This window comes from Tachyglossus aculeatus, chromosome 21 (assembly GCF_015852505.1).
Source record: "Tachyglossus aculeatus isolate mTacAcu1 chromosome 21, mTacAcu1.pri, whole genome shotgun sequence".
NCBI classification, from domain to species: Eukaryota; Metazoa; Chordata; class Mammalia; order Monotremata; family Tachyglossidae; genus Tachyglossus; species Tachyglossus aculeatus.
In genome coordinates this window covers 71,249,503-71,274,034 of record NC_052086.1, presented here as the reverse complement: position 1 = coordinate 71,274,034, position 24,532 = coordinate 71,249,503, and the positions used below count along the sequence as shown (strand labels likewise).

Genomic DNA, 24,532 nt, shown 5'->3' with positions numbered 1-24,532 from the left:
GTACAGCTTGAGGCATAAGCTAAGTCCTTCCTGTGGGAAGGATTCTCTACACGGTAAACTCCTTGTGGGCAAGGATTGAGAAGCGCGTGGCTTAGGGGAAATCAATCAATCAATCAATCGTATTTATTGAGCGCTTACTGTGTGCACAGCACTGCACTAAGCGCTTGGGAAGGTATCACACAAAACCAAGAAGGAGCCCGGACTTGGGAATCAGAGGTCGTGGGCTTTAATCCCGGCTCCGCCACTTATCAGCTGTGTGACTCTGGGCAAGGTACTTCACTTCTCTGTGCCACAGTTACCTCCTCTGTCAAATGGGGATGAAGACCGTGAGCCCCCCGTGGGACAACCTGATCACCCTGTATCCTCCCCTGTGCTGAGAACAGTACTTGGCACATAGTAAGCGCTTAACACATGGCATCATCACCATTATTATTATACTCATCTGTAAAATGGGGATGAAGACTGTGAGCCCCCCGTGGGACAACCTGATCACCCTGAATCTACCCTAGCGCTTAGAATAGTGCTTGGCACATAGTAAGCGCTGTACAAATACCATCATCATCATCATGTCTACCAACTCTGTTACACTGGACTCCCCCAAACAGACAGTAAGCCTTGGGTAAATATGACTGAGTGTTCGACCTTTACTCTCTCCCAAGTGCACAAAACAGTGATCTGCACATAGAAATAAATACAGTGAACGCATCTGAAAGACATTTCCAGGTAAGAGCAAATTTGCAGTCTGACTTACTTCTTTTCATAGATGTCTGTGAATTTGAACAGAGGCAGACAACAAGCAGGGGCGTCCTGAAGGATGGACATTGTTTCGGAGCTGTAAGAGTGATTTCATCCGGTTAGCACACCATTGATCATTTTCGGGGAATTTCCAGCCCGATTTTACAATCGCTGCTTATAAAAAACCCCGGGATCCTTGTATGCTCATGAAGACTGAAGGCTCCCACCAACCTTCGAGAATTCTCTAATTTCCAAATCATGGCTCTTCTGGATAGGAGTGAAGAGTACTACGTTGCACGTTTTTAACTTATTAATTACTCTCGTATGGGACAGTGCAGAATACACAAACTTCAAAAGACAGTGGGTGGGCAGGGGACACGTCTGCCAACTTTGTTGTATTCTTTCCATCTCATGTGTTGAGTGCTTATGGAGCGCGAAGAGCTGTACTCAGCGCTTGGGAGAGCACACTATACTCTGCACATGGAAAGTGCTCAATAAATACCGATGGATTGATTAAAGGCCGCAGAGTGTTTAAGACCCGCAAACGAAACCCGTGCCGGAAATTAGCCAGAACGGGCTGGAATTTGGCTCCGATAAAAGGAAAAAAGTCCCCGGAGCAATCGTTCTGATGTGAAAATGGTTTGGCCATGGCAGCGGTGGCCTTTTCATCCCGTGGGCTGTGGTGGACACCCCTGCTCACGTGAGCCAGACCAAGGGAGGGGCTGCAGTGCCTGCTCCCCGCCCCTACTATCTCTCGGCCCCAGAAACTGGTGTCGGAGGCTATCGGGGGTAGGAGGTGGAACCAGGGTGATACCTTCCTTTCTAGACTTCTGCTGGCAGGACACTATTCACCCGTTCCTTCGTATTTATCAAGCACTTACTGTGTGCGAAGCACTGCACTAAGCGCTTGCGACAGTATGACCTAACCATAAACGAACACATTCCCTGCCCACAACCAGCTTCCCGTCTACCGTCAGCTTGCCTGTCGTGGGCTGACTTTGTATCCCGCACCCCCGGATTCGGCCCGAGGCTTTCGTTTCGATGCTGCCCTGGGCAACCTCTGGCGCAGCAGTGATTACAGAGCAAACACTCTGGCCCTTAGAGACCTTTTCAACTGAATAGAGTTAGGTGCGGGGAGCCAGGGAAGGACTCTATCATGCGGCTGACTTCCCCGATACCCTCTCAAAATTTCAGATTATATGTGACGCCGTGTTTGGTTGTTGGCAAGCTGAGTTTCGTTTTTGACTCTGAGCCCCGATTAAAACTACCTGCACCTCTAGAAGGATCAGGACGGACGTAAATGTTTAAAATGAGAAGGTTAATAAAGAAATGCAAACCCAACAGATAGTTCTGGGTTTTCTATCGTACTCCCTGCTTACAGTCCTCTGCCGGGAAGGAGCAAGTCAATTTTAAGTAACTCTCCAAAAGGTTCCTGGCCCCCAAGAATAACAAAACCATCAAATTTTAAGGGTGATTCTAATACAAACAGAACTGCTCATCTGCTCTGAACAACAACATTGACCCCAAAGACCCTTTGGTACATTTAAATCTATGAATCAAAGGGCTAGAAGAAGCAGCATGGCTCATTGGAAAGAGCCCGGGCTTTGGAGTCAGAGGTCATGGGTTCAAATTCCGGCTCCGCCAACTGTCTGCTGTGTGACTTTGGGCAAGTCACTTCACTTCTCTGTGCCTCAGTTCCCTCATCTGTAAAACGGGGATTAAGACTGTGAGCCCCACATGGGACAACCTGATTACCTTGCAACCTCCCCAGCGCTTAGAACAGTGCTTTGCACATAGTAAGCGCTTAATAAGTGCCATCATTATTATTAGAATGATTCTCAAGAATTTATGGATGGATGAATTTATGTTCAGAACACACTGCTGGATATCCTGTCCCAGCAGAGATTTCTGTTAGTAAAAAGTCAATTGTCTGCTGCATGTTTTCCAAGTTAAGGCTTTAGGTAGGTTTTTTTTGTTATTAATGATGATTCATCCACTCTAGAATCCACTCTGCAAGATGCTTTTCTTGACTTTTGGGTAAGATCAGCTGTGCTTTTTAATTCATTCATTCACTCATTCAATCGCATTTATGGAGCGCTTACTGTGTGCAGAGCACTGTACTAAGCACTTGAGAGACTACGATACGACAGACTCGTTCCCTGCCCACAATGAGCTAAGTGTTAAGATAGGGTCTCATTTCTAAGCTCAACTTGCTAACAACCAAACACGGCTTCACATATAATCTGAAATTTTGAGAGGGTATTGAAGTACGATGGCAGAGACCTATCTGAACATAGTTGAGTTTCTGCTCTGTGCAAGGAAGCAGGTGGGGAGGGAATTTTGTAGGATTTAATGAATGGGTTTGTTCCAAGGATCCAGCGTTAGCGGTGTCGAGAGATGTGGGTTTATTCCAAGGACTAAAGTGTTTGTGGGGGCGTTTGGCTCCCATGGACTCTGGGTTGTGTCCCCGCGCTGGGCAACCTCTGGCGCAGCAGTGATTATAAAGCAAACACTCTGGCCCTTAGAGACTTTTTTTACCTGAGTAGGGTCAGATGCGGGGAGACAGGGATGGAATCTATCACGAGGCTGACTTCCCCAATACCCTCTGAAAATTTCAGATACGAAGCCGTGCCTGGTTGTTAGCAAGTTGAGCTTAGAAATAAGAGACCCTATCTTAACTTCTAGCTCATCGTGGGCAGAGACTGTGTCTGCTTGTGGTATCGTAGTCTCTCAAGCGCTTAGTACAGTGCTCTGCACACAGAAAGTGCTCAATAAATGAATGAATTCCATCCCTGCATCCCCACACCCAACTCTACTCAGTCAAAAAGGTCTCCAAGGGCCAAAGCGTTTGCTTTGTAATCACTGCTCCGCCAGAGATGCCGGGGCCGGGAGACAACCCAGATCCTACGGGAGCCAAACACCCCCACAAACACTTTAGTCCTTGGAATAAACCTACATCTCTCGACACCGCTAACTCCGTTTATTAAATTCTACAAAAACCCCTCCCCACCTGCTTCCTCGTATAGAGCAGAAATTCAACTACGTTCAGATAGGTCTCTGCCATCGTACTTCCAAAAGAATATGGTCCGTACTAAGGTTTTGTTTTTCTTACCTTAATAAAGACAGTGATTTGTTCATAGTTCCCGTAGCCAGAGACACCTGGATCCTTTTGCTGCCGACTTTGAAACGGTGAAGGCTGTTGACTGCCGTGATTGCTTCGTGTAAACTTTCCATCTGCACGGTAGCCTTCAACTGATAATCTGTGTGTGGACTAAGTTCTACATTCTTAACCTGGTGCAGGAAAAATGCGACACTGGTTGACCACGGTGTCGTTTACAAAAAATGATCATTAACAATTAGAACAACGTAAGTCAGTTATAATAACTCCAAAAACCTCGGGGGTTTGTTCGAAAGAGAAACAGAATGAAGTCCACCACCCATTTCTTTCTTTCCGTAAAGGATTCTGAAGACAGTAGAGGTGTTAGAACTCTTTCAGAGAAACAGAATGAAGTCCACCACTCATTTCTTTCTTTCCATAAAGGATTCTGAAGACATTAGAGGTGTTAAAACTTTCCCTTCCAGGCAAGCAAGTTCTGCCCCCTCATTCACAAACAAAGCAACCCTGAAGCAGTGGTCTTGATTTAGACACTTCATTTACTACACTGATTTCCGAGTTCATCCGTTCAACATAGCCAAATAACATCCTTCGGCATAGGGAGCAGAGAACGAAACCACAGAACAAGAAAACGGGCGCCACAAAGCTATTTTCAGAGATGAATTACCTTGCCGTGCTTGGAGAAAATATCTTGCAGAACTTGTTGTAGGTCTTTCCGGGACAATCTGTAATCTATATTGCTGATCTGAATATCTGCACCATTTGCAAACGGGTCAGGACAGTCTGTCCCGCTGGCAGGATTGGCCACAGTGAACGTAAGCGGAGAGGCTCTGTTCAAGAGGTTCGGAGACATACTCCTGCTTAAAATGAAAGGTTAGGGTGCAAGGTTTCGGCAATCGGATTCCTCTGCTTGAAAATTAGCAAGTTTTTCCATTTTGAGATTGAAAATCTGAATCGATTACATCCGCACCTACATTCCCCTCAAAATCACGCACTAACTGCATTCATTCACTCGGACTACTGATTCTCCCCTCGGACTTCTTCCTGAAAAATCATTCCTTCCTCAGTCCAGGTCATTCAAAGAGGCAGACTGCCTTCTCCTCTGGACCTTCTCATCTGCTCAACAGGCTCATTAAAACCGATTTACAACGAAGCCCCACCGACTTCCGGCTCGATCTACTTACTGCTTTCAAATCCCCTCCTGTACCGTGAATGCTGAGCCAAAGTGTTCCCTAGACAGCTGTAGAAATTAATTTTAAAGTGGCAAACCTACCGAGACGACCAACTCGGAGGCACGAGCAGAGGACTAAGCTGCCTTGGCACTGGTAACTTGCTGAAAGCAGACGGGAAGCTGACTTGGAAGACAAGCTCTTCCTTATCCTTTTTCTCCATAGGAGAACTGGTACTACTTCGGGCAGTGAGAATTTCCTTTCTAATTACAAGAAGAGGGAGGTTATTTCCACAGAGCCTCATTAAGAAAGTGGCTGATTTTTTTTCTGTTCTCGTTTTTAAAACGACCACCTACTTCAGGCTGGTTTTATACATCGCTTCTGCTGAGCCCACGTTTTTGGTTGTCGGAACTTCTGCACTCGCAGCCTGCGAATTATTCTGCGGGGAAAGTGCTTCCAATCTCGTGAGGTTTTGCTGGTGTTCGGTATTTCTATGACTGGACTTCGATTCCATGCGGCACAGCTCCTTCGAGAAAGAGTGACAACAGCGGTCTCGAGCTGCGGGACAGCTACTTAAAGGAACAGTCACACGGCAGTCCGCCAATCAATCCAAGGTATTTATCGAGCGCTTACTATGTGCAGAGCACTGGACTACGCGACCGGGAGAGTACGACACGACAAAACGAGCAGACACGCTCCCCGCCCACGACGAGGCCCTGCTTTCGTCTGTCACCAAAAACAGGGAGCAAAGCGGTTCGCAGACCCTAAGGGGAAAGAATACACCCCCGTCACAACAATTACCTGTAAACTTTTCACATTTGTGTGTTTCGCAGCAGATCCGGAGTTGGCCTGCAACCCTCTTCCGGGATTGGTTTTGGTACTGGGAGATTGTTCACTTGCATCTTTGATGAGGCACAGCTTTGGGTTCTTGTTAACCTTTTTGGGGGACTTCACCTTGTCAGCGACGGCGCTGGAGTTCTTTGTTTCGTTCAGTTCTTTGTTTTTGGGCATAAAAGACACAACGATCCTATTGCCGAAGACGTCTTCGTTTTCCATTCGCTTCTGGGCGCGTTCCGCGCTCTCTTGGTTTAAGAAGCGCAGGATCGCGCTACTGCCGGAAATGCTCAGGACTTTCCCTCCACAGTTATCTGACAGCCGCCTGAGTCTGTTGCTGACGCTTTTACCATCTCTGTTTGTTGGTAGATTGTACACGTAAAGCAAGGTGTGGCACTGCTACAGTAGAAAGGGAAACAAAAGAAACAAGTTTCGTGCCTCCAGGGCCACGCTGTCATCAAAGAAATAATACGGATTTTTAAAAATTGGGGTATTTGTGAAGCGTTGGCTAGGGGACAAGTCCTGCACTAAGCGCTGGGATAGATTCAAAATAATCGGGTGAGACGGAGTCCTTGCCCCACATGGGGCTCAAAGGCTAGCGGGGAGGGAGAACAGGGACTTAATTCCCATTTCACAGATGAGGAAACTGAGGCACAAGGTCACCCAGCCGGTAAGGGGCACAGTCGGGATCAGAATTCAGGTTCTCGGACTCCCGGACCTGTGCTCTTTCCACTAGGCCATGCTGTTTCTCAAACCAAATAGTCAAGGCTAAAGGGAAAAAAGCAAACTACGCGTTACCACCGACTTGAACAAATCATCTCATTTTAAAGCACAATTTTAACCACAATCTAAGGGAGAGCCATCACTTGCTACGGAAAGAAGCAGATGTGTCCAGGGAGGTCACTGGAACCGAATTCGTTGTGAAGTCAGAAGGTTTTGCTGATTTAGTCCAGGGAAGAGGTTAATTCTTTCTAAGACGCCTAATATGCCAGAGGAGACGCTTCTAGACTGTGAGCCCGCTGTTGGGTAGGGACCGTCTCTATCTGTTGCCGACTTGTACTTCCCAAGCGCTCAGTACAGCGCTCTGCACACAGGAAGCGCTCAATAAATACGACTGAAGGAAGGAATGAATGTCGACGTGGAATCCACTGAATGACTTACCCCGGCCACAGAGGGGTCAAACAGCACAACCCTTTCCACACATTCTATTTCCACCACGTCTATACTTCACTCAGCTCTTTCGCACTGCTCTCCCTGTACAGTAGCTTGATTAAAACCTTCCGAGGAAATAAAGGATCTTAATTACCTTTAGTGAAAATGAAAAACTGGGCAAGGCACAATGTTTTTCTATTCACCTGCTATCATCCTTTGCATTATATACAAAGAAACACAGCTCAGTGAGGCTACAGCGCTTAGAACAGTGCTTGGCACATAGTAAGTGCTTAACAAATACCAACATTATTATTATTACTGGGGTTTCTGAAGCAGACAGCACACAAGGGTGGGATGCCGTTTATTCCCAATGCCAAAACACTCAATCACATCTCCTGAACCCTGCCCCAATTTTGAGCACCTCAAGGGCCATTTACAGCAATGGGCTGTAGGAAAAAAGGAGGATCAGGAAGCTATTGATCGAGGGGGTCAGAGGCATACTGGGCAAGACAAGTGGACAAGTCACCTAACTTCTCTGTATCTCAGTTTCCTCAATGAAAATGGGGATTAAGTACCCGTTCTCCCTTCTACTTAGATCATGAGCCCCCACGGGACAGCAACTGTGTCCAACTTGATTAACTTGTATCTGCCCAAGCCCACAGAGACATACTAAGAGCTTAAGAAATACCCTAACGGAAAGAAAAGAAAAAATAAAAAGGAAAAAAGGATTGTCCCGAAGGACCTTAAGGGCAACATGAATGGAAAAGGCATCTACATTTATTCAGCTGCTTCAGACATGCAGTGAAAAGGCTCTTTAATAAGCTCCAACATATTGTGCATGCCAAGAACACACTTGGTTTACGCAGCAATCATTTACGGAGCACTGTACTAAGCGCTTCACCGGGCAGCAGCATCTACATTCACTCCTTAGTCATCATCACTTGTATTTATTGAGCGCTTACTATGTGCAGAGCACTGTACTAAGCGCTTGGGAAGTACAAATTGGCAACATCTAATTTCTTCTTTCCCTACTTTGGCTACTACTGATTGTTAGGCTGCACCCCGTCTACCTCCTCGCTTGTTGCACTCTGTGTCGCAGCTAGAACAGCTGGCTGGAGAAAAAGCAGGTGGGCTGCGTTAAAGTCGACACTCAGTCACTATAAATCAATTCCTTCCGGCGGGTTCTCGGCCCTCTCGCAGGCTGAAGCTCAGACACTGGGTTTCAGAGTAGACTCCGTCATCCATTACTGCCACATGTAATCTCCTTCCACTATTTTTCAACAATTCAGACTATCAGCCCCATGTGGGATGGGGGCTGTGCATAACCTAATTCATCTGTATCTACCCCAGTGCTTAGAAGACTGTTTGACACACAGCAGGCATTTAATACCATTTTTTTTTTAAAAAAAGAAACAGGATTAGAACCCAGGTATTCCCACTCCTCAGTCTATGCTGTCCATTAGGCCATGCTTCTTCCCAGAGTTCCAGGTTTGACCTTACTCAGAGAATACAATTAAAATATATATTTTGGGGTGTAGGGGAGAGAACCTCTCGCCCAGAGACACTTACTGGAGTTTTTAGGGGTAACCTCGGCGGCAAGTCCGAAATGAATTCTTCAAATCGGATCAGTTCATGAGCGTGATGCAGCAGGGCTTCAGAGGCCTGGTTTTTGTGTACCAAAATGATGTGGAAACCATGCCGGTGTCTCAAATCACTAATTTCCAATGCAAAGTTAACATCAGCTGAAAGAGAAAGTTGCCCCCCCAAAAAAACAAAGAAATTAGGGGAAATACAAAACACTTCAACTTGACACTTTATTCATAGAGTCTTACCCTAAGACCAAACCTTAATGTTTACTCTAGCAATACCTCAAAGTTGGTATTTAGCTAATCTTGGCCCTGATAAGCAACTGCCTCAACAAAAGCTCCGGAGACGGTGGGATTATCTCCACTTGGGGATGGTTTTCTCTTAAAAAGAGAACTGTAACAGAGAGGACCGTGAAATCGGACAGGGGTACTTTCCTTCCACATCTTCAGCTTCCAAACATAGCCTCTGACGCAATTCCCGCATGGTGGAACTGACTTGGAATTCATTTCTTTCTGGAAAGGCCAGTCCCGATTTTCAGGCCGGATGAGGTGACTTACTCGAAACGAGGACCACAGTGGCTGGGGCAGTGTGCGTGTCGGCAAACCTCCTGAGACTCTGTTTGAGTTTATCATCAGCCGCGTTTTTGGCTGTGGCGTTGATGTGTGCGACCGTCACCTGCGTCAGAACAACAACAAGAGCCAATAGTTATTCTTTGTTTTGGCAACTGGGCCCCTTAAACAGCCGGACCCTGAAAATTTCAATTATTAGACAGTCCCAGGAAAAAAAGGGATGTGATTGCCTTGGTCACTAACGGAGGTAAAACGACTACTGTCCACGCTAAATTAATTCAAGTGCGATTCTGAGTGGTGGATTTTTTGCACCCTCCTTCCTCCGCGTGCTTAGCCTTTGGCAACTGCTTATTCGTGAGCTCCTCCAGGATGGTGGATGGAGAAAGGACAAGAAGTGAAGCTGAAAAGGTCATTTGACTCCTTAAGAGGTATGATAAGGGTTTGGTCGGGGAGAAAGCCGAAACTCATCATCAGAATGAAACCGGGGGATGATTTTTCCATCTTACTGTGTTACTAACACCGCCTTCTCCAGAATCAGTTGGAACAGGCAAACAGTATGAAAACGAACATATAAGAGGGTTCAAGGAGAACACAATTACTTTTACAAATACATTTTAAAATCTGACTTTTGACGCCAAAAAGCGTGGGTCTATTTCTCGAGGAACGGCTTGTAATTTTTATTTCATTTTTTTCCAAAGATCCTAACGGCCACGGACTGGGACTCAGGAGGACCTGGGGCCTAATCCCAACCGCACCACATAATAATAATAATAATAATAATGATAATAATAATGATAATAATAATAATAATAGCATTTATTAAGCACTTAATATGTGCCAAGCACTGTTCTAAGCTCTGGGAGGTTACAAGGTGATCAGGTTGTCCCATGGGGGGCTCACATTAATCCCCATTTTACAGATGAGGGAACTGAGACCCAGAGAAGTTAACTGACTTGCCCAAAGTCAAACGGCTGACAACTGGTGGAGCCGGGATTTGAACCCATGAGCTCTGGCTCCAAAGCCCGTGCTCTTTCCACTGAGCCACGCTGCTTCTCACATTTGCCTGCTGTGTGACCTCGGACAAGGAGTCTCAACTTCTCTGGGCCTCAATTTCCTCACCTGTAAATTCAAATTGAATCCCTGGTCTCCTTCCCTCGCTAGATGGTGAGTCATATGTGAGACAGGGACTGTAACTGGGGACCAGAAGCAGCGGGCTCTAATGGATCGAGCCCGGGCCTGGGAGTTGGGAGGACTTGGGTCCTAATCCCCTTGTCTGCTGTGTGACCTTGGGCAAGTCCCTTCACTTCTCTGTGCCTCAGTTGCCTCATCTGCAGAATGGGGATTCTCCCTCCTACTTAAACTGTGAGCCCCATGTGGGACCTAATAAACTTGTGACCATCCCAGCGCTCAATACAGCGCTTGGCACCTAAGTACTTAAACACCGCGATCGTCATTATTATCCGACTGAATGAACCCCAGGGTCTAGCACAGCGCTCGGCACACGCTGGACAGATACCAGTTACCACCATCATATAATAGATGGTCTCAAAAATGATTTACCTGGCAGTTATTCAGCTCCTGAATAACTTCTTTATTTTCCTTACTGATGTCACACACGCAGATGAATTCGGCTTCTCTGTGGCCTTTGAAGAACTTCTCCCGGATCCGCTGTACTACTGCCACGGCTGAACGGCCAGTGGGAACCGAGCAGTTTTCAATGTCCCAGAAGACTCCAATAGGGGGTAAGTTTTCCAGCACCTGTGCTGTTCTTGCAACTTCGGACGATCCTTTAGAAATTTTGCAAGTTTTTTCAGAGAGTTACTTGTGGCAAGGAAATGCCAACTGAAGTAAAATCGCTATCGTTTTAACTGGCAACATTAGGTCTTTCCATTACTATTGAGTTCCAGAAACATGGCATTTTCCCCCTCCTTGGGCAAAAGTGTCATTCGGGTTTTAAAAAGGGAGGGAAACAGACCTAGAGATGAATCACCTGGTAAAGAGCGTAAAGTGCCCATTTAGAAGTCAAAGTCCCGTTTAAACTGTCATTCCTGCTGTTCTCAACATGGAGAGCTGCTCGCTAGATGGTAAACTTAAAATGGTGCTCAGCGCTTAGAAGAGTGCTTGGCACATGGTAAGCGCTTAACAAATATCATTATTATTATTATTATTATTATTATTATACTCCTCGGGGACAGGGACGGGGTCCACTTTACCAAGAGCTAGCATTTCCATGGACAGAGCACTGTACCGAGCTCTTGGGCCTCGATTACCTCACACGTTAAACGGGGATAAAAATACCTGTTCTCTCTCCCTCAGACTGTGAATCCTACGTGTGATCCAGACTGTTCCCCATCATCTGCCCCGGAGGTTAGTCCAGTGCTTGCCGCATGGTAAGCACTTAAACACTACAAAAGTTATCAAAACATTTACATATGCTTATTTTAAAATCCGGAAATGGCTAGGGGGCTTCTTTTCAAGCTGCAAAGAAAAATGGATCTGTACTTGCGATACTAAAGTCTCGGAGGCTATAAAGTCCTTCTAAATGAACATCTTAAAGAAACGGCATTTCCATGGACAGAGCACTGTACCGGAATCAATTCCATCAAATGACTGATTACCACGAGAGATACTGCAGCTCTGAAACCCATTTCCCCAGACAGACAAGGGAATTAAAAGTAGGCGATAAAATGAAAAATGTGAAGATCTAGCACAGCATGATGACCCAGCTCAACGGAGGAGCTACACTGACTCAACAACCAAAAACGCTATTTGGGACCATCATTTCACTATCCTGAAGCAGTAAGAAATCTGCATCCCGTTTGCTCAACGGCAAACTCTGGCTTTCCACTGGATAGCTAAAGGTGAGGCCAATTTTAACATCCTTTTTCACCGCCCTCCCACCGCTCACCACCCAGACACGCCTTGTTCCAAGAAGCAAAACACTCAGCCTCACCGATCCACTTAATCTCTGCTACACGTAACAGGCAGAGAGTACTCTGCTTTTTAAAACGCAACGTGCCCTAATGGGGAGAGCGTGGGCTGGAAATCAGAGGACCTGGGTTCCAATCCTGGCTCTGGCCATTTGCCTGTGATCTTGGGCAACTCACTTCTCTGGGCCTCGATTACCTCACACGTTAAACGGGGATAAAAATACCTGTTCTCTCTCCCTCAGACTGTGAATCCTACGTGCGATCCAGACTGTTCCCCATCATCTGCCCCGGAGGTTAGTCCAGTGCTTGCCGCATGGTAAGCACTGAAATACTACAAAAGTTATCAAAACATTTACATATGCTTATTTTAAAATCGGGAAATGGATAGGGGGCTTCTTTTTAAGCTGCAAAGAAAAATGGATCTGTACTTGCGATACTAAAGTCTCAGAGGCTATAAAGTCCTTCTAAACGATCATCTTAAAGAAACACCATTTACCGTATTTTGCTGCTGCTTTGCCGAGGCTCGTTGCCAGCAGCAAAGTTGCTTCTTTTCCCGTTCCTTTGGTTCCACAGCCATTACACAGCGGGAGAGAGAGAGGTGCAGCCTGCGTACTTGGAGGTGGAATATTTGGCCAGACTTTAGCCCCATCAATTATACTATTTCTTCCTGGCTGTTAAAAATATTGTTTTCAGACACACATTTTCAACTTGACAGTTTCGAGCGGCGCACGTTCTGAACTAAGATATTTCACCCTCTTCCCACCCTCAAGTCAGAGATGAATCGCAATCATTTCTCCAGGAGTCAGCGCTTAGAACAGTGCTCTGCACATAGTAAGCGCTTAATAAATGCCATCATTACTATTGTTATTATTAAATATGACCGCGCAGAAGGTTTATGGGGTCGGACATTCTGCACTGACAGTTCACACGCACTCTTGGTAGAGGATCTGCTTACCATCAAACGTTTTCAGGTTAAAATAGCGAGGCACTAGAGCAAAGGTTTAAGTTCCCAAAGCTACTTTATAAGAAGTTCTTAAACGTGATAATGCACCTTCTTTTATTTTATACGCTAAATACGCATGTTCGCTTGATGTCCGATTCTTCAAGACCCATCTGTAGCAATACCTACTGCGGCACTCGGCACCCAGGGGGCTTTAATCAATCCCGCGGGGCGGACTGACCAAGGTGGAAAAAGAGGAAAAGCTGATTTGGCCAACTCAGACTCAAAATAAACTCAAGCTTACTTGGGTGCGTGTGTGAAGCGCACGGAACACGCTCCACCTTCTCTGGCCTGGGTGAAAATTGGCCTGACCTTTAGGGGAGTGCTCGGCCAGGGGTGCAGAGCGAGTCGAGTCGACTCTAGAAATCGGGATGACTTTTCCCACTTGGAAGCCAGGTCCGTCGCGGCAGACGGGCCTGAGTAAACGTGAGGGCCGCCTGACCATCAGGGGTCTGACAGCCGGCCTGGGGCCTGTTTCTTCAGAAGCGAAGTGGTTCGCGCCTTGAACACGAGGCAGAGTTCAAAAGGCACGCGGCTACCAGGACACCAAGCCCCGATAGCCCCTGCCTCCTAAACCACTGAAAGCTTCTCTGGGGTCTTCCTCAACTTCAACCCTTCATCAGGATACACAGGGGCCATGTCTAATTCCCACCCCGGATCATTCACTCCTACCATCTAGTCCGGTGCTGGGAGAACGGCCGACGCTGAGTACGTACTGTTCCCGCCGCCACCAGAAGCAGCCTCGCTTAGTGAGTGGATAGAGCCTGAACCTGGGGGTCAGAAGGACCTGGGTTCTAATCCCAGTTCTGCCACTTGTCTGTGTGACCCTGGGCAGGTCACTTCGCTTCTCTGGGCCTGATACCTCACCTGTCAAATGGCGATTAAGGGTGTGAGCCCCACGTGGGACAGTATCTATCCCCGTGTCTGGCACGTAGTAATTACCACCACCGCTTCTGCTGCTACGACTACAACTAAAAAGTGTACTAAACTACCGACTCGCTACAATTCGGGTCCGGCATTCTCGCCCCGTTCACCCCACCCCTGCCGAGAGCCCGCGCGCCCCGGCCCCCGAAAGAGAAGGTACGAACCTTGCTTAAACAGTCTTCGCAGTAGTGAGAACCCTTTAAACAAACCGGCGGGGCCACGTTTAGGCGCAAAGGGTTGGTGCACACGTGTGACGTGAGGTCCGACTGTGCCACGTGTACTTCCAAGTGCCCCGGGGCCCCGCTCGTGAACTCGGGACAGGGGAAATAGCCAGGAGACGAGCAGCTCTGAAGAGCCGGGAACTGCCGCAGCTTGTGCACGTTACCGTGACAGGATTGGAAATGGAGTTTTCCGCAACAGGGCAGGTGCTTGCAGGCGGAGAGGTTACTTTCTAGACACGTGCCCGGAAAGTCGCCGGTGACGCCTGCCGGGCTGTTTCTAGCCGGAGCATTCTTGAGCGAAGGGGCCGCCTGACAGGCGAACCCGGACCCTACTTGGCATGTGACGGTCCCGGTGCTTGGCGAGTCTAACACGGTGCCAGCGTGAATCAAGCTAGCGGCATTTCCGCTCCCCGAGCCGCCACCGCCACCACAATGCACGGGAGGGGTCGAGGGATCGTTAGAGCAATGGGCGCAGCAGCTTACTTTGGGCCCGGCCGGGAGCTGAATGGGGGGAGGTTGCTGAAGAGGACGGATGTCAGGGAGGGGGATCGCCGGAAAGAGGTTGGGGCCGGCGTGGAGAGGAGACGGCACGTCCTTCGGCTCCACGGCGACTTGCTTGTTCTCCATGTCATTTTTCTGGAAGAGAGAAAAATCGGGGTATCGTGACTGCCACGGGAGGCCAGAGGAACCCACTCCTTTCCGACTCCGGACTTACGCGAGCACCAAATAATCCCCTCCAAAGCCGGGTTTTCAACTGGGGAGGAACAAAATGGGAGTAAGGGCGGGCCCTGCCCCCTCGTTCTAATGGAAGCTCATGGTCCTCAAGCAGGGGAGCTCTGATGAAAAAACCGCATTTCCCTGACAGACTGAGGAACCTGCAAAGGGATCCACTTCCAATACTGCCACTAACTCGCTGTGGGATCCAGGGCAGGTGATGTGCAAATTTCTACGGCCGCCCTGCCTTTCAATCGCCGTCCACATAAATTATTCAATAACTTGACAGCCACGGGATAGGTAAGGAGCTCTCTGCGGGAAAAGTGAGAAAATTTTGCATCCCAGGAAGGAGATCACGTGTGGGCCACCTTCAAAGGCGGGGTTTAATATTTCTGAAATCTGAAAAAGGGGAACGGGACCTGGCCGAATTTGCCGGCTGCAGAAGAAATACGATCGTGTTAGGTTGAAAGTTCCTTGACCTCAGGGACCGTGTCCTTCGCTGCTGTCCTGCTCTCCCAAACGCTTAACAAAGTACCCCGACTGACCGATAAGGATTACCGAGCTATGAAATCTTGAAGATGGACCGATTACGTCCAATTTAATCGCCAAACAGCAATACATTACTATGGTAAGCAAACTTAGAAGAACTCAAAAAATATTGGGAAGATATCTCAAGTAGAATTGGGCACTTTTGCAGCCTAAGCCCCCCACTAGCCTCCTGACACTTCCCTGTTGGCTCACAAGTGGCTCCCCAAACCTGGTAAGTGGACCACAGCCCCAAATGGCTCTCCAGACTGGTCACGGGGAACTCACTGAAGATACAGGAAATAATCACTGGTTTCGGTGCTACTGCATCCAGTGATGGCCTCTCTGCACCTGAATCTCCGGTACTGGAATGGATGGCTAGACAGATCGGGTGGAGGATAATTTTCAGAGAAACAGGATAAAAAGATGATGAGGGTTTTTTTTAAAAAAAAGCTATTATTTTGAAACGAAGAGGCAAGGAACGACTCAGGGCATATCGAAAGACAGCCGGGCAGGGCCTCTCATCTTCCCCCAGGGCATTTTAACAAGGACACGTGTAGCGACTGATCGGAGGGAAGAGCCCTGGGCAGAGTTGGCCAATCTGCGTCCTGGTCCCTTCTCTGACTTTTTCCCGTGACCACAGGCCAGTGACACTCCAGGTATCTCAGTTTCCTCAGCTGTAAGGTGAGGGGGAGTGTGGCTGTGCAGACTCCTCCCTATTTCACAGGGTTGAAGTGGAAAAAAAATGATGATCCCCGACACGCGAGCACTCTGGAAAGCGAAGTGCGGTGTGACTCTTCTATCCCGAGTAAGGGGGTTGGTTGCTAAACCGAAACCCCTGCTTTTGTTCTCGTGTGTTTTCTGACCAATTGGCATCGTGCTACTCTCCCAAGGAGAAAATGCTGGCACGAAAGAGCTTTAGGGAGGGTTTAGGAGAGAGCTGCAGAGCTGAACTACCTTTCTTAACTGGTCTTGGCCCAAGGCCGGTCTCTCGGGTGGCCTCCCCGGCTACCACTACCTCCTCCTCCTCCTCCTCCACTTCTACTGTGGTTCCTGCTACCATGTCTCAGGTTTGCCCCACCGCTGCCTCTGATGCCCATCACTTGGCTCTTTCTCCCCTTGTCTGCCCCCCGACTGGCCACCGGTGATGCCTCCCTAGCCTTTCTGCTGGCCCCTCTCAGGGCTCCAGCCTCCAGTGTCCCATCACCACGTACAGGGCCAATCTCTCTGGGCTTGCCAGGCATCTTAAAAATCCAGATCTACGACCCACTGCTCCGATTATGAGACCCATGGGCATAAAGCGCTTAGAACAGTGCTTTGCACACAGTAAACGCTTAATGCCATCATTATTATTATTATAAAGCATTTCAAAATGTCTCCTGCACTTTCCGACAAGCGGGTGGCACTGAAGACTTGTTCTGTGGTTTGGGGCTGGAATTGGCAAATAACGGCCGCCCATTCCTAAGACGAATGAGCATTTGGATCGACGTGACTTGATTTCCCCAGCGGGACTTTTTCTCTCGCTCGGGGTCTGGCGGTTAGTTCGCCGCACACTGCGTGTCCTAAAAGAACCACGCACCCACAGGGCTGTGCTAAACCCCAGCAGTCCACCCTCGCCATTACAGGGCATCCAGATCCTGCCCCAAGCATGGCTCTCCTCCATTCCCAGGGGCAGCCAGGCCCTCGGCGACGTGGGAACCCCGACTGAGATTGAACTCAGAGCTGGCCATGAGTCAGGTAAGCAGATCACCCCAAGTTGGGCTCTCTCGGGGGGTGGAGGGGAATGGGAGCTGCTGGGCTGATGGGAATGGGATAGGGCTCCAGAAGGGATGCCTTAAGTTCTGCGCTGCAATCGGGGATCTCCACTAGCCCCAGTCACCTGATGGCACCATTGATCGGAAAAACGATCCCATCAAATCCAAGGAATTACGTTTACATAGCTTATTGAGACTGCTCTGGAAAACAGATCTTTGCTGCAGGGATCTTCTCTTATCCTTCTTGGGCGCTATATCATTTTAATGCCGGGAGTCCTTACTTCTTCCAGCTCCCTCCCACTTCCAGACTTCTAGTTTTCCAGTGGGCAAAGCTGATCTTGGTTTGAATGCTTTCTTCTGTCTCTCCCTTGGAATTATTCTGCCTGACCTGAAGAGAAAGCTTAAGGCCCCATATCGATTCTGCATTAAATAATGACAGCTTTGTTTGGCATTAAATAGTCTAATGGCAGATCCTTCGTTAACCTTTTTTTTGAATAAACGTGAAAGGGAACACTAGGAAAACTAAGTATTTACCTACCTACGCCCACGAAACCCGCTCACGGTTTCCGGTACCTCACAATCAGGGACATTCCATGCAGAAACATAAAAAAACCTGGTATCGATCACAGACGGTGCTAGTGGAGTTGGCTACACGAACCCCAGATCTAGGAGGGGTTTGAATTTCCTGTGATTTTAGCATACCACATAGTTACCGTTTTGGGACTAAGTTGCGATGTCTGTTCAGGACGAGAAAAGCAATTAGAGAATTTCCAAAGCCATGGCTTAGCATCATTATCTTGTCGTTGAAGCCATCCAAGGGATCTACTGCAGGGATTCTGGGTTCCGTTTCCTTCCATTATATGACCATACAGAATCGCTCAACATTCTTTCATCCTTCCTTTCTTTCATTCTTCCCTTCTGTCAAAAGTTGGCACGGTTTAAATATTACTTTTTGGAAGTGCAATGAAAACCACACCAACACAAACGGGAGGCTTCAGTTAATGTGGAAACAGCGATGGATCACAGAGCAATATTCAAATCTTGACAAACAAGGGAAGAAACATTTCCGCTTTCAGTTTATTATTAAAGTTTTTGAACAAAAGTTATTTTGACTCGTTCGGCATTCGAGAGTATTCGACGATCCGGTATTTATTCATCACTTTCCGTTCACTTCATACGCCTGAAACCATTTCGGTTTCTCACGCCAACCTAAAAAATGTATGGAGTAGTGGTCTTCATACAATGATGAGTGAGACTGGAACTCATCTTAGTTTTCCAACGTCTCCATGTCTTTAGAATTCACTGAATTTAAGATTATTCCAATGGATGAATTCCGATACACCTCCCGATAGGGAACTGCCTATGGTTAATTTTTGACTACGCGGAGAAACAGAAGGAACAATCATTTCAGAAGGTCTGCGGATGTAAGTAGGTCTGCAGAGAGGCAGCGTGGCCAAATGGAAAGAGTACTCAAGAGACCTGGGTTCTAATCATAGCTCTGCCATTGGCCTGCTGGGCGACCCAAGGAAAATCACTTAACCTCTCAGTTCTCTCACCTGAAAAACGGTAATCGTCTGGGAGCCCCATCTGGGACAGTGACAGTGCTCGCCATCCGACTATCTTATATGCATCCCGGTGGTTAGCACGTGCTAAGTGCTTAATGCCATAAATACTGCTTAATGCCATTAAATATCTTCTATCATTGTGAATCAAATGTAGTTTTGATATTTAGGAGAAAATTAAGGAGAAGTCAAGTGCTTAATGCCATAAATACTGCTTAATGCCATTAATTATCTTCTATCATTGTGAATCAAATGTAGTTTTGATATTTAGGAAAAAATTAAGGAGAAGTCTTAAGTGCTTAATGCCACAAATACTGCTTAATGCCATTCATTATCTTCTATCATTGCGAATCAAATGTAGTTTCGATATTTCGGAAAAAAATTAAGGAGAAGTCTTAAGTGCTTAATGCCATAAATACTGCTTAATGCCATTCATTATCTTCTATCATTGCGAATCAAATGTAGTTTTGATATTCAGGAAAAAATTAAGGAGCAGTCTACCTTGTGAAAAATTTGGGGGGGGGGGTGTACTCATTTATATTAGAATTAATGCTTTATGATCTACTGAGTGAACCTGGTGAGACAGAAAATAAAAGACTCCGATGGCCATTTTGCGGCTCAGTAGTTCCACCGCTAACTTTGACTAAGCAATTACAAATTTTAGCTCCATAAGACAACACACCAACAGCTATAAAAATACATAAATCAACGAAGAGTCAAGGGCCAGGTTCCCTTCCAGGCCCCCAAAAGGCTCCGAGGGGAAAGAGCCCGGGCTTGGGAGTCAGAGGTCGTGGGTTCTAATGCCAGCTCCGCCACTTGTCTGCTGTGTGCCTCGGTTACCTCACCTGTCAAATGGGGATTAAGACTGCGAGCCCCACGCGGGACAACCCTTGTATCTACCCCAGCGCTCAGAAAGGTGCTGGGCACACAGTGAGCGCTTAACGACTGCCATCGTTATTAAGCGCCGAGGTAGGAACGCGATAAACGGGTCGGACACCGTACTGGGCGATCGTTCCTCGGACCTCTGAATTCCCAAAGAGCCGCAGGCAGGTTTGAGGGGTGAATGTGAGCCGTTGACCCCACTGACTTCAGCCCTAGCTTTATTTATTTATTATTTTTTGGACAGGGAGACGGTCAACCCTGCTCTTTGGAGCCAGACAAGGAGCCACGATGGCAGCTGCCCTTCCTGCCCTCCAGCTGGTGGGCTGCCACTCACCCCTGCCAGGCTGGAAAGTGGCACGGCTTAGTGGATACAGCACCAGCCTGAGAGCCTGGGGGCTCTGGGCCCTAGTTCCGACTCCGCCGCCGCCTGGGCAAGGCACTTTACTTCTCTGGGCCTCAGTTTCCTCACCTGCGAAACGGGGACTGAGACTGTGAGTCCCACGTGGGCCAGGAACGGTGCCCGACCTGATTCGCTGGCACCCACCCCGGTGCTTGGCACGGCGCTTAGGGAAGCGGCGTGGCCCAGTGGAAAGAGCCCGGGCTTCGAAGTCGGAGGTCATCGGTTCAAACCCCGGCTCTGCCGCTTGTCAGCTGCGTGACTTTGGGCAGGTCACTTCATTCATTCATTCACTCGTATTTATTGAGCGCTTACTGTGTGCAGAGCACTGGACTAAGCGCTTGGGAAGTACAAGTTGGCAGCATATACAGTCCCTACCCGACGACGCAACGACGCTTCACTTCTCTGGGCCTCAGTTACCTCCTCTGGAAAATGGGGATTGAGACTGTGAGCCCCACGTGGGACAACCTGATCGCCTTGTAAATTCCCCAGCGCTTAGAACAGTGCTTTGGACACGGTAAGTGCTTAATAAATGCCATCGTTATTATTATTATTATTAGTAACAAATACCAGAATTATTATTTTTTTTGCTGGGACAAGCCAGGGCTCTGGACACTAGCTGGGAGCCGCTTTTCCCTCTGGCCTTGCCAGGCAACCTGGAGGGGCCTCTGGGCACGATCCTCTTGCCTTGCCAATTTGGGGAATGGGCTGGCCCACTCGCCGCAGCCCCCGGCAGATTCTCCACCCTCTGTCACGGGGCTCCGGTGCTGGCTACCCGGGGCATTCCCTCCCTCATTCATTCATTCAATCGCATTTATTGAGCGCTTACTGCGTGCACAGCACTGTACTAAGCGCTTGGGAAGTCCAAGTTGGCAACATCTAGAGACGGTCCCTACCCAACAGCGGGCTCACAGTCTAGAAGGGGGGAAGCCCTGCTCGCCCTTACTGCAGTCCAGGTCTGACGGTTTTCTCTCTTGGGCTTTTAGCAGCCCCCACATTCGTCCCTGGGCTCCCAAGGAAAAGTTTTCCCTCATTCAATCGTATTTATTGAGCGCTGTGTGCAGAGCACTGTGTTAAGCGCTTGGGAAGTACAAGAAGGCACTCCCGCCTTGAAATCGTGCCTCAACCTCAAATACGCCTTTTCGGGTTCTGGCAGAGGGCTGGATTTTAACCACTGCGATTCTTAAAAGGGAAAAAGAAAGCATACACTCCCAGCATCAATCCCCGCAGCTACAGAAAAGCAGCGCGGCTCGGTGGAAAGAGCCCGGGCTTTGGAGTCAGAGGTCATGGGTTCAAATTCCGGCTCCGGCAACTGTCAGCGGTGTGACTGTGGGCAAGTCACAACTTCTCTGGGCCTCAGTTCCCTCATCTGAAAAATGGGGATTAAAACTGTGAGCCCCCCGTGGGACAACCTGATCATCTTGTAACCTCCCCAGGGCTTAGAAGTGCTTTGCACATAGTAAGCGCTTAACAAATACCATTATTATTATTATTATAATACAAAAGCAGCTATCTTGGCATTCCTGAGACGCACATTGGGCAAATTCTTCATTTTACAAATCAATTATCTAGTATCCAGGACAGAGCTCTTAAATGCCTATTCAATTCCAACTTTCTGGCGCCCTGCATTTTTAATTTGGAAGACAACCAGAAAACACTCAATATTTGACTGCTGGTTTTATCTTGTTCGCCACCTGCCCGGGCTCGGGAGTCCGAGGTCATGGGTTCCAATCCCGGCTCCGCCACTTGTCAGCTGTGTGACTTAACTTCTCTGTGCCTCAGTTCCCTCATCTGTAAAATGGGGCTAAAGACTGTGAGCCCCTCGTGGGACAACCAGATGACCTTGTATCCCTCCTAGCGCCTAGAACAGTGCTTTGCACATAGTAAGCGCTTAACAAATGCCATCATGACGATTATTATCTGTCCCGTCTTTTAGGCAGGAATATGATCTGCACTGACTACTGAATTCAACCACGGATGATTTCTCTCCCTATTTCTTGAAAATTGGGACTCTCAGTGGAGGTAGGAGCTAACTTTAATAAGCTTCCCTCCGGTGCACTTTTCAAAGTCCGATCTGCGTTGTGTACACACACTGCTCACAAATATGACAAAAGTGGATTCCAAAGTGTGCCTAAATCCTCTGCTGGCCCTTTCTTAGCGTAAAACGCCTCGGCAAGCTCCGTAATGAGCTCCAAGCCGCAAGAGCGATGAGCTCGATGTGTTAGCAACTTAATAAATGCCATTATTGTTATTATTATTATTATTATTCTTAATGCCACTCAGTGCCACAGTCAAAAGCAGGAACAGAACTGACGAGGAGGATGCTGCTATTTATTAAGCGCTTACTATGGGCCAGGCACTGTACTAAGTGCTGGGGTGGACACAAGCAAATCGAGTTGGGACAGTCCCTGTACCACGTGGGGCTCAGAGTCTCCAAACCCATTTTACAGATGAGGGAACTGAGGACCAGAAAAAAAAATAATAATAATAGTATTCATTAAACATTTACTACATGCCAAGCACTGTTCTAAGCCCTTGGGAATAATAATAATAATAATGATGGCATTTATTAAGCGCTTACTATGTGCAAAGCACTGTTCTAAGCACTGGGGAGGTTACAAGGTGATCAGGTTGTCCCTCGGGGGGCTCACAGTCTTCATCCCCATTTTACAGGTGAGGTAACTGAGGCACAGAGAAGTGACTTGCCCAAAGTCACACAGCTGATAAGTGGCAAAGCCGGGCTTTGAACCCATGACCTCTGACTCCAAAGCCCGGGCTCTTTCCACTGAGCCACGCTGCTTCTCTGGGGAAGATGCAATAATAATAATAATAATAATAATAATGATGGTACTTGTTAAGTGTTTACTACGTGCCAAGCACTGTTCTAAGCGCTGCAGTAGATATACAGTAATTAGGTTGCCCCACGAGGGGCTCACAGTCTTAACCCCCATTTTACAGAGGAGGTAACTGAGGCGCAGGAGTTAAGTGATGTGCCCAAAGCCACCCAGCTGAGAAGTGGAGCCGGGATTAGAACCCACAACCTCTGACTCCCAAGCCTGGGCTCTTTCCCACGTGGGGCTCGCAAGTCTCCAAGCCCATTTCACAGATGAGGGAACTAAGGCCCAGAGAATAGTGATAATAATGGTATTTCTTAAGCGCTTACTAGGTGCCAAACACTGTTCTAAACACTGAGGTGGATACAAGGTAATCAGGTTGTCCCACGTGGGGCTCCCAGTCTTCATCCCCATTTTACAGATGAGGTCACTGAGGCACAGAGAATAATAATAATAATGGCATTTATTAAGCGCCTACTATGTGCAAAGCACTGTTCTAAGCGCTGGAGCAGATACAAGGTAATCCGTTTGTCCCACATGGAGCTCACAGTTTTAATCCCCGTTTTCCGGGTGAGGCAACTGAGGCCCAGAGAAGTGAAGCGACCTGCCCAAAGTCACCCAGCTGACAATTGGCGGAGTGGGGATTTGAACCCAAGACCTCCGACTCCCAAGCCCGGGCTCTTCCCACTGAGCCACGCGCTGGAACATCACACAGTGATAGAAGAAAACGTTTGTTTTCACACTGCAAAAATTTCCAACTTTACAGTTTGGAAAGCCAGATTCGGAGGACGGAGTGGTTAATAAGAAGAAGAATGACGGCATTTATTAAACGCTCAGTATGTGCAAAGCACTGTTCTAAGCGCTGGGGAGTTTACAAGATGATCAGGTTGTCCCACGGGGGGCTCACAGTCTTAATCCCCATTTTACAGGTGAGTTAACTGAGGCACGGAGAAGTGAAGTGACTTGCCCGAAGTCACCCGGCTGGGAAGGGGTGGCGCCGGGATTAGAACCCATGACCTCTGGCTCCCAAGCCCGGGCTCTTTCCACTGAGCCATGCTGCTTCCCCAAATGATGGTGGTTGTTAAGCGCTCGCTACGTGCCAAGAACTGTTTTAAGCGCTGGGGGAAATACGAGGTGATCAGGTTGTCCCATGGGGGGCTCACAGGCTTCATCCCCATTTTCCAGAGGAGGTAACTGAGGCCCAGAGAAGTGAAGTGACTTGCCTAGGGTCACTCAGCAGACAAGTGGCGGAGCCGGGATTAGAACCCATGACCTCTGACTCCTTCCACTGAGCCATGCTGCTTCTCAAAGGAACTTGGGGGTTTCCTGGGGGGAGAGGGCGGCCTGCCCGGGGTGGGAAGGATGGAGGGATGGAGGAGGGAAGCATTTAGAACAGTGCTCTGCACATAGTAAGCGCTCAATCAATAAACTTCCCAAGCGCTTAGTACAGTGCTCTGCACACAGTAAGCGCTCAATAAATACGACTGAATAAATGAATGAATGAAGAAGCGTGGGCTTGGGAGTCAGAGGTCGTGGGTTCCAATCCCGGCTCTGCCACTTGTCTGGTGTGTGACCGTGGACAGGTCACTTAACTTCTCTGGGCCTCAGTTACCTCATCTGGAAAATGG

At 48.1% G+C, this 24,532-nt stretch overlaps 1 protein-coding gene across 9 annotated transcripts in view; it reads right to left on the bottom strand.

The window, feature by feature from the left end:
- The window catches only part of MARF1 (meiosis regulator and mRNA stability factor 1), a 44,021-nt gene extending 25,883 nt beyond the window's left edge, over nt 1–18,138 (bottom strand). For 4 of the 9 annotated variants that reach the window (XM_038763964.1, XM_038763967.1, XM_038763966.1 and 1 more), the window contains exons 1-12: nt 17,943–18,138; nt 14,180–14,872; nt 12,588–12,762; nt 10,722–10,948; nt 9,150–9,267; nt 8,575–8,747; nt 5,821–6,252; nt 5,376–5,545; nt 5,124–5,282; nt 4,518–4,710; nt 3,848–4,026; nt 752–832 (exon numbers count right to left, since the gene is read on the bottom strand). In XM_038763964.1, the coding sequence (XP_038619892.1) occupies nt 752–832; nt 3,848–4,026; nt 4,518–4,710; nt 5,124–5,282; nt 5,376–5,545; nt 5,821–6,252; nt 8,575–8,747; nt 9,150–9,267; nt 10,722–10,948; nt 12,588–12,762; nt 14,180–14,872; nt 17,943–18,086 (2,744 nt within the window). In that variant the 5' untranslated portion in view covers nt 18,087–18,138. The remainder of the gene's footprint in view (nt 1–751; nt 833–3,847; nt 4,027–4,517; nt 4,711–5,123; nt 5,283–5,375; nt 5,546–5,820; nt 6,253–8,574; nt 8,748–9,149; nt 9,268–10,721; nt 10,949–12,587; nt 12,763–14,179; nt 14,873–17,942) is intronic. The other 5 variants (XM_038763965.1, XM_038763969.1, XM_038763973.1 and 2 more) reach the window with 4 other exon arrangements.
- Nucleotides 18,139–24,532: the final 6,394 nt, after the last annotated feature.